Below are 12158 nucleotides of genomic sequence, written 5' to 3' on the forward strand. Positions count from 1 at the left end.
CAGGAAAATCCTAGGAGACCAAATGACAAACAAGGAGAAAGGAATTATCTAGATATTTTTTCTCAAGAGCAAAAAAATCTGGCCTGAAACTGATACCCTACTCCTGGATCTCTCTAACTTTTCTTAATACTCTCCTTTTGCCCCAGTCACAGTGGCCTTCTCGCTGTTTGTTTTTTGTTTTTGTTTTTTAATTGAGATATTCACACACCCTTTTAAGGTATATAATTCAGTAGTTTCTAGAGTGTTTATGAGGTTCTGCAACCATCACCACTATTTAATTCCAGAATATTTTCATCATCCCCAAAAGAAACCACATACTCATCGACAGTCACTCTCCACTCTTTGCTCTTCCCAGCCCCTGGCAACCACTAATGTAATTTCTGTCACCATGGATTTGCCTATTCTGGACATTTCACAGTGGAATCATATAATATGTGGTCTTTTTTCATGTGGCATGTTTTCAAGGTTTATCCATGTTGTAGCACAAAAACTATTCCTTTTTATAGATGAATGATATTACATTGTATGAATATACCACATTTTGTTTATCCATTCATCCACTGACAGATATTTGGGTTACTTTCACTTTTTGGCTATTATGAATAATGCTATTATGAACATTTGAATACAGGGTTTGCATGAACATATTCTCTTGGGTATCTAACAAGGAGTGAAGCTGCTCATGAGGTATCTCTATGTTAACATTTTGAGGAACAACCTATTTTACAAAGTGGCTGCACCATTTTACATTCCTACCCACAGTGTAATGTATGAGGGTTCTGATTTCTTCACACCCTCACCAACATTTGTTATTATGCCTTATTTATTACAGCTGTCCTGGTGGTTGTGAAGTGTTAATCTCATTGTAGTTTTGATTTGCACTTCCCTAATGACTAATGATGTCGAACATCTTTTCATGTGTTTATTGGCCATTTGTATATCTTCTTTGAAGAAATGTCTACGTCAATCCTTAGCCCATTCTTAAATTGGGTTATTTGCCTTTTTATTGTTGAGTTGTAAAAGTTCTTTCTCCTTGATATTCTTAGAAACTCCAGTTAAGATCCCTCTTCTTAGGGGTCTTCCAAGAACTCTCTTCCCCCAAATAGCCAATATTCTTCAATGGACCTGCATTTTAATGAATTCCTCTGTACCTGGTACCACTATCCTCCAAAAGGCCTAAGAACACGTTCCTTCTCCCTCCCTGTCCCATGCATCCCTCCTTGTTTTCAACCCGAGTATTTTTCCTCCCTTCCTACTGATCCACTAGCTCTCTTGTGGTCACTAGAACTCGTCTGCTACTTCAGTGAATTTACAGAATCGAGAGTAAACTTAACCATAGGTTCTTAGACCAACACAGATCCACTCAGACTCACTCTGTGCTAGGCACAGTCCTGTTTTTGTGTGCTCTGAAGATTATTTATATGCAGACACAAGTACAAGTCTTCACACTCTTGCTCCATTACACCACCAACCTAAAAGTCCCCTTTACCTCTCACAAAAGTGCCATTCATCATTGACAGCATTTTTGTAGTCTAGCCCCTCCATGGAGACTTTCTAAGCCACCACAGCTTAAAATGTTTTCTCTCTTCTCTGAAATAAAAAACAGTAATCACCTAGAGAATTCATTAATGGATTAATATCCATATTTAACAACTTCCCTTTCCTTTAGGGATGTACCTCCCCATCCACAGATGGTGTTAAACAACTTATTAGAATTGTTGGAATGTGCTAATTCAGCAGCGGGGTCCTAGAAGATACACACAAAACATCAGAAATGTTCTGTGTTCTGGGAAACATTTAATTGAACCACTATAACCAAGTTTCTTTATTGCCGATTATTGTTAACTATAGTACTTCTCAGAGCCTTTGATATGAGGGTGCACATGTTGAGAATCTCTGAGAGGAAAACAGTAGGCTGTGCTTCCTAACTGATTTGCCCTTCACAGGAGCACACCTATTAGCCTCCACCCCAGCATCAGTCTTCCCACATGCTCTGAGAACATGAGCTAATTCAATAGCCACTCAATTCTATCAGCAGGACAGCACTGAGTAGAAACCGTATTTTCTACTGGGTTACGGAACCAAATTTGCTTTGTTTTAAAATGCCACCAATTGGAAGTCACTCTATTAACACGCCAGGTTACAGAAAAGAAAAAAGAAACCACACATTAAGTGTGTTTATAATTTTAAGACCCATCTGGATTTCTGATATTGGAAAATGACAGAGTGTGAAAGAAGATGTATATTAGAATTGAGTTAGTGTGGTACGACCTGAGTTTTAGTTAAAAAGCACCCCCTAGAAAGGTTGAGAAGAACAGTGTTCCAGGAATGGGCCATGACTCTTTATGACCCAGTGACAATAACCCTGATGAAATAAAGTATCATAATGACTGTCTCACAACAGACTTATTCAAGGGAGCAAAGATATCAAGTGTTCATATGCTGAGTAAAGTGAACAACAGTGATAAGGAAAAAGCTGGAAGAAAAAAAAAATCCTAGCAGCAAAAAGTAGTGGTAACACTCAAAATATCAACATCTAGTTATGGGAAAGAATTTTAAAACAGAAATGATTTCTACTCATGTCAAGTAGGAGAAACCATTTAAATTAGCTAGTGAATCTTGAGAATTACAACCCAAAGGTCGTCTCTTCACTGAATGTTGATTACAGTCAGGAAGATAGGCATGGACCCTGCACTTTTATCTACTGAGACACTAAGTGCTACACTTGAGTTTTTGAATAGGTTTCTGATTTACTGATAGGTTTCTCTAGTGCTAATCATTTTTAAACTAAAACAAAGCACAAATGGAAAGCTGAGATAAAGCAGCAGGATGGTCCGCTGGGATTCCATTTGGCACAGCAACACAAGACTAGTTAAAGTGCTGACCTCCTCGTACACGTACTCCATTTGGGTGCTACGTAAACCTTATTCCTGCCTTAAGATGTCATCTCAGGAACCCTCCTGACTTAAGCAGACTCCCAAAGCCTCTCTGATACAAAGCAGCTAAAATTCAAGGCCACAGTCTAGGCCATCTCTCAGCCAGGACCATAGCTTAGGGGACAAAATTGCTTAAGATTGGGTTGTGTCCAAGCATTGCTTGATTATAAACTAAATCACACAGAGAAGCACTGATACTGCACAGTTGCCCCTGAAAGTCAGCCTTCCTCGCCCTCCGAGAGTGACAGAGGAGCTCAGTCACGGCCACCACCAACATTCTCTAGAAGGAATGGAAAGCCTTCACCAGACCTCACTACTACGGAACATCTGTCACTGGCTGTACTTCACCTCCCCTTGAGGCCTAGAGAAGTTGTCCATTCAGAGAAGATACCACATTGCAAATTCTTTTTAAACCTGCTCATAAGCAATTCAATCTGTTTTCCAACCTTAAGGTTCAAGCTGCCAGACTTTACACAGCCTCTCCACAAATGTCTGAGGTCTCCAAAGAAAGAAAGTGAGGTAGTTGTTGGATTTATCAGTATCAGGATCACTAATCAACCCAAGAATGACCTAGAAACCAAAGACTAAGTACTTACAGAATAAAAAGAAAGAGGAATCCTATCTTTTGTGTTTTTAAATTCATTCATTTATAAAGCAATCAGAATGATTAAAACTGGACAATGGTAAGTGGCACAGGTATTGGAAATACAAAATGCTTTAAGCAAATTACTAAAACACCCTGTCTCTATACATGAAATGTTAAAATAATGGCATTTCAGAACAAATCTCACTTCTCTTTCTCTCACCTCATAAGTCAGTGATTCTATAGGTGTACTCCAAATGACTCTGATGCTCCTGTTTGAGAACCACTGCCCTAGGATTAGGGAAAATGCAGGTTGGGGAGTGGGTGTCAGGAGACTGATGAAACCCTTACTGAGTTAAGCTTACCTCACCTCTCCTTGACCCTGATCAGCATTGACTCAACCTCAGGCTGATTTCCCTAATGAGGCATTGAGTCCTTAGTTCAAGGTCATAGCCTGAGGCCAAGCCAGAGCTCCAGCTCAGGGTATGCAGACTTGTTTGTCAATAGAAATCGGGGCCCAGGACTCTGAATATTGATAAGGTAAAACCCCCTCGCTCCCCCCCCCCCCCCCTGCTGCCTCCTAATCTACTCCATACTGCTTCCCTCAGATAAATATGAAGACTGGAGCACCAAAAGAGAAATGGATTTAAAGGAAGAGAATAAAAAGAAGATAAATAGCTACTCCGAAGAAACCCAGCAGCCAAAATTCTTGCTGAGGAGTGGGTATAGGGAAGACTTGGGTATCTTGTATTAACTATAATTTTAAAAAAAAATGGGTAAAGGGCACAGACACAATAAGACTTGAATGGTGCTTTAAACTTTTCTTAGCACTTCTCATTGCCATTATCTCACCCAAGTCTCGCAACAACCCTGCAATGCAAGAGATAAGTTCATTATTATCCCCACTCAACAGAAGAGAAAACTGAAGTTTAGAGTGGCTAACAATTTGTCTATCAGCACAGTCATCACCTGTTAAGCCTGTAAAGCTACACCTTGACTTCAGGTCCGCCTGGCTCTAGAATCTATGTACCCACAAGAGGTGATTCCCACATCCGAAAATCTGCCCCAAAGTAGATTACCTGTAGGAAAAACCACACAGAAAAACATGCAGCACAAATGGTGAGGCCCAAAAACATGGCATTGAACAGTGTGCGGGTACCCCTTTAAGAACTTAACACACAAACCCAACAGCTAAGGTGTTCGGCCAAAAAAGAAAAAACGAGAGGCATATTTCTAGCCTGCATAATCATTTCTGGACCAGTTCCCACTAGCAGCCTCAGAGGCGAGGCAAACGGCGGCTCACTGCCTGGCTGAAGCGCCTCCACAGCCTCCCTCCTCCCCTACTCCTCCCCGCCCCGCCGCCCGCCAACCCCCTCCCCGCCCCGGGTTATGACAGCGCAGCTCTGACTCGAGTGCAGGCAAAACCCCAAAACTCAAAACAAGAAGTGAAAAAAGTGGAGCCAAGAGAAGCCGTCAGCATCCTCCACACCCTCGCAATCCACACAATGCCAGTTTCAGGGTCCTAGGATCGCCTGGAACACGATCTTCGAGACCAGTGGGATGAGGTGGACCTTTTTGTGGACCCACTGGCTCTATTCCTTCCCACCCAGTCCCTGAAGGAGAGGGTTCGTTATGACGTCCTGGAGCCAGAGCCCAAGGCAGAGATATAACTCAGGCGCCCTCTCGTAAGAAGTATGTCCACCCAAACTCTCCACCTGGCCCTTCCTCCAGGTCCTGTCTCTGCGAAAATAAACGGGGTGGGGTTGGTGGGGTGCTGTACACCTGAGGAAAGGCTGGAGGAGAAATCCGGCTGTCCACCTACTCTAGCCACACTGCCCCATCATGTGTGAGGCTCCATTCTGGCGCGCACCACAAGCACTAACTCGGATCCTAGCGCCCTTGGCCACGTCTGAGATTAAGGAGGGGGCATCGCCCAGCTAAGCGCCCTGGAAGCAGGGAACCATGCCGGCCAGGAGAGCCTACCTCAGTTTTGGCTGGGAAGATTTTCCTAGAAGACGCTGGGAAGATTGAGTGATTCGTTGATTTCAGCCGAGGATGGAGGAGATCAGCCCAGGGGCGCAGCGACCCACTAAGCTCCTCCACACTGGGGACCTCGGGCGGCACCCTCCGGACCATAGTACCGCGGGAACAGAAAGAAAATAAGGTTTCCATCCTCAACTTTCTCGGAGGAAACTGCTCCGCTCCGCCGGCTGCTCAACCTTGCCCGCACGCCGGGTCCCGGGTCTGGGGGAAACCAGGGACCCGAATCCCTCTTGGCGCGCACTAAGCAGCTGTGCCTGGGCGTTTAGCCCCCTCTTCCGCCAACTTGAAAGCATCTCTCTGGTCATCTGCCCCCTCCTCCGGCCCCGCAGCGGGGTCCTTGCCCCAGCCTCCCACATCAGACCGAGCGCCAGGAGCCCCAATCGCTGCGGCTGCTGCAGCCGCATGCCCCCTGGCCTGGCCTGGCTTCTGCCTCGCCCTCCCGCCAGCTCCTCCACGCCCGGGCCCTACCGTGCAGCCCGACTCGTGCCCTGGCAGTGCCAATGCGCTGCACGCGTCCCAGCTGGCGAGACTCCTCCCCGGGGGCTGCCCCGCGCGGGGCTCCAGACTCCGGACAAGACTTGGCCGGCCCGGGTACTGGCTGGCCAACGCTCCCGGCTTCCGCGCCGGCTCCGGCTGCCGCGCGCAAAGAGGGCGGGTAGCGGGGGAAAACTCTCGGCAACTCCAACTCCCGGAGCCGGAGCTCCAGCTGCAGCCGCGCGCCCGCCCGCCGCCGAGTGCAAGCGCCTGCGAAGTAAACCTGCCCCCGCGGACGCCTCTGAGCATGCCCAGTGGTGCCGTGGGCGAGCCTGAGCGCCCTGGCCGGGAACAGAGAGCTGCGGCTGGGGGCCGGGGACCCGCCCCAGGCTCCAGAGCACCGGGATCGGGGTTCGGAGGGAAGGCTCTGGGCCAGGGAGGGGACCCTGGAGCAAAGAGCCAAGGAGAAACAATGTGCGGAAGGCAGTACAACTTTCACTGGTTGTGGAAAGTTTGTGGGCTAGAAAGGTAAGCTGCTTCTGTGAGTCTCTCTGCAAGACTATCTTCGAAAGGACAACGAGGAAACTTTATTCTCTAAGAGAGACCGAATGGAGCCAGCAGATGGGTGCTAACCGTTGCACACTACCTTCATGCCTGGTGTTGCAAACTCAAATAGCTCAAGGGTCAGGCAACGTAAATGAATAAAATAGGCAGGAGGCGCCCAATTAGAGAGAGCTCTCAGGGCAGATCCATTCTGCTCTTAATACCCATCGCTATCATGGAAGAATTTGGGCCTACTTTTGCTAGGTTTTCTAATTTTCCAAGAAATGAGAGATGTAGATTATTTTCATGTAAAATATTCTGAGTTTTTAATTCTTGATAACAAAATCAGTTTTTGTTGTTGTTGTTGTTGTTTTAAAGACACACACTGTGGACAAAACAATGTATCCGCGTTCCTTCACTGCTCAATCCCTAAGACAGCCAATTTGAAGCCTGTGATTTCTGTGTTCTTTTAGCAAAGAAATACTGAGTGCCCACTGTGGTTTGGGAAGGCACTGGAAAGGATTCACTAAGATTCAGAGTGCCATCAAAGTACTACAGTTACTAAGGAAAATGGGTTTTCTGACGGAACAGAGCTACAGATAAATGCTGGGGTGTTGAAGAAAAGTTACTGATGTGGGAAGGGGTCATGAGAACTAATTTTTGGAAAACATCGTTAATAAAAGTACCTGAGTAGGAAGTTTCTGCAGGATCTGTAATAGTGCCCTGCCCAAGGCCTTTTGGCCATCTGAAGAAAAAGGAAAAACCAGTAATACTAATCCCGCCTTTATCTTGAATGTTGATATTTTTCATCATGCATTTTTACATTAATTTTTAAAATATTTCATTAAAATATTTATCTTGATTACTGAGTTCTTTGACGTTCCTTTACATTGTGTGGCACACCTCTCTCTAGCCTGTGCTGTGAAGGGTGTTAGATTATCTTTTATGGTGGTTCATCATCTTTTAGTGTGTTCAGGATTCTGTTTACAAATCTTTGAAATCAGCTTTTGGGTAATACAACAATTTTGTGAGTTAAAATGTCCCTAGTTTCTATTGCCAGCCACCCTTTCTTCTACCACCTGTCTCTTTTTATCTTCCTCTTTATCTTTCATTTTCTCAATATTGCAGATATAGCTCAAGATGACTCCCTCCCCACCCAACCCCCCACCTTCCTTAAACCCAGTACCACTACCCTCATTCTCACACACAGATCATCAGTGTAGTTTCTGCCTCATTCAGACACCAGAGACTCACCTCAATATCCTGTGTGATTCTCCCTACAGTTGAACTCATTGCTAAATTCATGGAAAACAGATCACCACTTATCCATGGGAAGCATTTTTAAGCATGCAAAACTCTCAAAAAAAAAAAAAAATGCTTGGTTGTTTACACAAGAAACCTTCCAGAAGTTATGGAAAAGAGGAAGTACCCAGTCCATGACCTGTCACAGAACAGGTAGCTACAAATATTTGCAGAATAAATAGCAATTTTCATCATTAAAACCTTTTGTTTCTCTGTTCCACCTCCCACGGGTTTTAAGAATTATTATTTTTAAAAATCACAACAATGATAAGGTAAAGAGCAAGAACAGGATGCAAACATTTATAAAGGAGGGGGGCTCTGTTTTAAGAAGTAAAATGTTTTATCTACTTAAATTTTAAATTATATTTGTTTTTAAATTATTTTTATTAATAGCAGTAAATAATACATGATATTGAAAAGAAACTCAGTGCAGGAAAAATTTCAGTTTCCCTCCCCATGCACTACTATTGTTGGCAGTTTCTTGCATATAATTAACAGAAAACCCTATGCACATAAAAGCAAGCATAATTGGTTTTTTTTTCCCCTTAAATTCTAACCATAGAACTAAAAAATACCTTAGAGTTCCTCTGAGTGCCAAGTTACAGACTTTCGAATTACTATTATATTCTAGAATAGAATAAGAACACATTAAAACAGTTTTCTCTTGTGGCACAAGGAAAGTTATGGTTGTAAGGACAGTAGATCACACGGCAAATCCCTCTTTCTGAGCATTAAGTGATGTAGGAAAAAACTGAGTTCACTTAGAGTTCTCAGGAAACCCATACTGCCCACTGCCAACCTCAACCTAAAACACCCACAGATGTAGATGTCCTAGGTTGCTTAGGGCTGTAGAAGGAAGTGCTGCCTAAATAACAAACGGAATGAATCGACATGGACGAAGAGGGCTTGATCTAGGGAATTGTGCATAACAATCCAGCTATTCTAACAGCATCACTTAAGGTATAGCATCATCAGTCACAGTATGCCTTGGTGACTAGTAGATTTGTGTTTTATTTTAAAAATCCTAAAAAAAAAAAAAAAATCCTTCTATATAGTATAGCTAATGGCTTTTCAAATTCTTCATTTTGATGATGTGATTTCAGGTAAAAAATTCAGGAAGTCTCAGTTTATCAGCTTTTAGGTCAATCCATAGGAAATTGCCATTTTTCTTGGTCACAGTCACTTGAAAATTGGCAATTTCATATGGTTCGATTAACTAAAAATTAGGCATTGTTTCTAGAGCTAGAAAAGCCTTTCCTTTAAATTGTTTGGTATACCATTTATTTTTCCACAAGAGCCGACTCAGAGAAACCTAATGTTTTTGGTTTGTAATTGTACCAGATTGATATCTGGTCCTGGGAGTTGGGCGTATTCTGTACAGAACGGACAAGAAAGAGGAGGAAATTTCTCTTTCTCTCTTGGTGAGTATAGCACCAGTCTTAGTTGGTCTTAAAACAGGTAAATAATCATTATAAATAAATAATTATTAGCTCTTTTTTGCTCCTTTTGCACTTTCCCCAGTATTCTTTTAAAACCCTTTTTATATACCTACTGTCCTCATTCTGGCCTTAGTGCCTCTATCTCTCCCAGTGTGGCTGTTGCTCTCTATTCTTAAAAATCAGCAATCCTTTATTATACTGCAAGTTAGAACTGAGTAAAATAACTTGATTAAACTAATTCATACTCACGAGTGGAAGACTATCAACCTTTCCAAAGATAATGCAATTTTAAGAGTATTCTGTGGTCTTGAAGGAACACTTCCATAACAAAATTTCAGAGTATGAAAAGTGACAAAAGAAAGAATTCTGGTAGTGAAGGGCAGAAACAATATATTGAGGAAGAAGAACTTTTAGTTCAGTTCCCTATCATTTTATAATTTCTTCCCATCTTCCGCTTCAAAACTCTGGATTCTTTTAAAGTTTTGGGTTTCGTTTTGTTTTTCACTATGGCTCCCCTAGGCTAGGGCTAGGTCTGTAGCTGTTGCATGTATGTATCATTTGCAAATTGAGAATGAAACCTGCAGCTACTAGTGAGATGGTTATGGTGGGGTCAGGGAGATCTGCAGGATTCGATGAGCTTATGGAGCTCATGCTTGGAACCCTACTGTTTCCCACACAATTAGTCTTGGTCTGTGGTTTTACTCACTAAGGATTCTAGCTGATTTATAACTGGAGTCCACCTTCTTTTTTGACTGAGTTGCTATGGTATAACATTCTGTCCCTAAATTGACTAAATGTATAGTTTCTTTCTCTCTTAACACTTTTAAGAGCCAGGGTAAATGTTAACTATTGACATGAAATTTGGTGAATGATGACCCACTACCATTCACTATAATATGGAATATCTCTGCGAGACATGGCAAACCATAATTCTTGTTTCTTCCTCTTCATCTTTATTGGTCTTTCATTTTATCAAAGCTTCTTTCTGCTTCTCAAATTATATTACTTTATATCCTAAGCTGTTTCAGCTTTCATATACCAACATATAGATAAGACATAGACTAAAACGAGAAACCATTTCTTGGAAAAAATGAAACCAAAGAAGATTTTTAGTTTTGCTAAAGGACTTGGTTACCTCATGGACTTGGCTGCTTTATAATTGTTTAGTATGTCTTAACCATGTCTTTCCAATCAGATTGTTAGTTCCTTGAGTGCTGAGAATAAGTCTTAACGGTCTTCAATTTCTGTCACCCAACACCTAGTGCAGAAGCAAGAGCCCATAAACCAATGACAATTATAAGTTGTTACCATTCATGTGAGTTATTAAGGACAGGAGACAAATATTTCATTATCATATCTCTAAAGAGATATAGAATCTGATATTCAGAACACATATATAGTATAGAATTGCATTTGTGATAGGTTTTACAATCCAAAGGTACACGTTATTAAAAGCATATAATAGAAATAGTGGGCAAAGAAAAGACTTTCTTGAAGAAATAATGATCAAGCTGAGGTCTGCATTAAATCTGAAGTAATAAAGTAGGCAAAAAGAAGCAAAGAAAGAGAATTCTGGCAGTGAAAACAGCGTGTGCAAGGGCACTGAGGTGGGAGGATGTGTGAAAGTTTGGGAGGAAACTTAAAGGTCTTTAAGTTTAACCAGTTACTAATCCCACAGACTTTCTGTATAACTCCACATCGTATAAGAGCAACCACAATAAAGAAGCAAATTGTCCTCAACAAGAAACTTAAAATAATCTGGTATTAAGAAGCAGCCTGCCATGGTAGAAAGGGCATGAATTTTTATTTTAAACAGATTTAGTTTTGAACTTCTGTTTCAACTCCTTTCTATATAACCTTGGGCAAAGTCTACAACTTCTCCAAATACCAGATTTCTTGTCCCTAAAATATACATATTACTAGTAATATAGTTTAAATTAGAATGAACACACATATAATATACTTAGCATGGTACCTGGCCCACAGCAAGTACTGAATAAATATTGCTCCTTTTATTCCATGAACACCGGTCTGGGTAACATCAAAAAAAAAAAAAAAAAAAAAAAAAAAAAAGAAAGAAAGAAAGAAAAGAAAAAAAAAACATGAGAGAGGAAAACCAAGAGTGTGTTTTGCATTTTCAGTCAAGCTTCTTAGTGTTTCTCAGAAGCACTGCTTCTGCTAAAAGCAGTCATATTTTATCCCTGCAATATAGATGCAATATAGCATTCCTGTTATCACAAAAACAATTTTACATACACAGAAAGTACTTTAAAAAAATTTTTCCACTTTCTCCCGTCCAGATGTCCTAGTGTTCCCACTCATTACTACATTTCCAAAGAAAAGGCCTAAAGGGGTAGATTAATAGTTTAGAGACTTCCTCATATGTGTTTATTAAGTTTGAACTCAATTAAGACTTACTAAGACATTATACAGATACATAAATGTAAACAGTGACTAATTCTAAATTTCGATCACAAATAGCCAGGTATGGCTCTTCTTCTCCTACCTTTCACTTATTCGAATTAAAAGTCTTGAAGAATAGTATCCAGCAGAAAAATAAAAAGATACTGAGACTGTTTTGATCACCCTCTGCTGCCTCAGGGCCTTTTCCTTAACTCAGACCTGGTCAGTTGTATAAAGTTCGGAGTTTAGTGGACTGAACCATCCTAATTACTACTTCTTTTATTTCAGCAATATTTTTGAAAGACCTATTTTTGGTTTAAAATGACTGTCTCCACCAAGATCCAGAAAAATCTGCCAGGCTTTGAGCTAACAAAGAATCCTTTATTCTGCCAGGGCACAAGCAAGTCTGTGACCACACAGAGCTGCTATCTCTCC

At 41.7% G+C, this 12158-nt stretch overlaps 2 protein-coding genes across 3 annotated transcripts in view; one reads left to right on the forward strand and one right to left on the reverse strand.

Moving 5' to 3' along the window:
• The window catches only part of STXBP6 (syntaxin binding protein 6), a 233166-nt gene extending 226901 nt beyond the window's left edge, over nucleotides 1-6265 (reverse strand). Inside the window, exon 1 of one of the 2 annotated variants that reach the window (XM_039870439.1) lies at nucleotides 6031-6265. The gene's annotated coding sequence lies outside the window, so the exon portion shown is untranslated. Of the gene's footprint in view, nucleotides 1-5502; nucleotides 5889-6030 lie in introns of those variants that run through there. The other variant, XM_039870438.1, reaches the window with a different exon arrangement.
• On the forward strand, nucleotides 5575-7441 carry LOC120608595 (translation initiation factor IF-2-like). The gene is made up of 3 exons (XM_039870527.1): nucleotides 5575-5656; nucleotides 5892-6564; nucleotides 7053-7441. Exons 1-3 carry the CDS (start codon nucleotides 5575-5577, stop codon nucleotides 7180-7182), a joined length of 885 nt encoding a protein of 294 aa, XP_039726461.1. The 3' UTR covers nucleotides 7183-7441.
• The last annotated feature ends 4717 nt before the right edge of the window (nucleotides 7442-12158 follow it).

This window comes from Pteropus medius, unplaced genomic scaffold (assembly GCF_902729225.1).
Source record: "Pteropus medius unplaced genomic scaffold, Ma_sr-lr_union100, whole genome shotgun sequence".
Lineage (NCBI taxonomy): Eukaryota > Metazoa > Chordata > Mammalia > Chiroptera > Pteropodidae > Pteropus > Pteropus medius.

What these genes read in the sequence shown, in the direction of transcription:
- LOC120608595 (XM_039870527.1), top strand. Translation starts at nt 5,575, where the DNA reads ATGGAGGAGATCAGCCCAGGGGCGCAGCGACCCACTAAGCTCCTCCAC. An exon ending in GCGGCACCCTCCGGACCATA is followed by an intron (nt 5,657 to 5,891) that starts GTACCGCGGGAA and finishes CCGGCCCCGCAG; the next exon opens with CGGGGTCCTTGCCCCAGCCT. An exon ending in AAAGTTTGTGGGCTAGAAAG is followed by an intron (nt 6,565 to 7,052) that starts GTAAGCTGCTTC and finishes GTGTTCTTTTAG; the next exon opens with CAAAGAAATACTGAGTGCCC.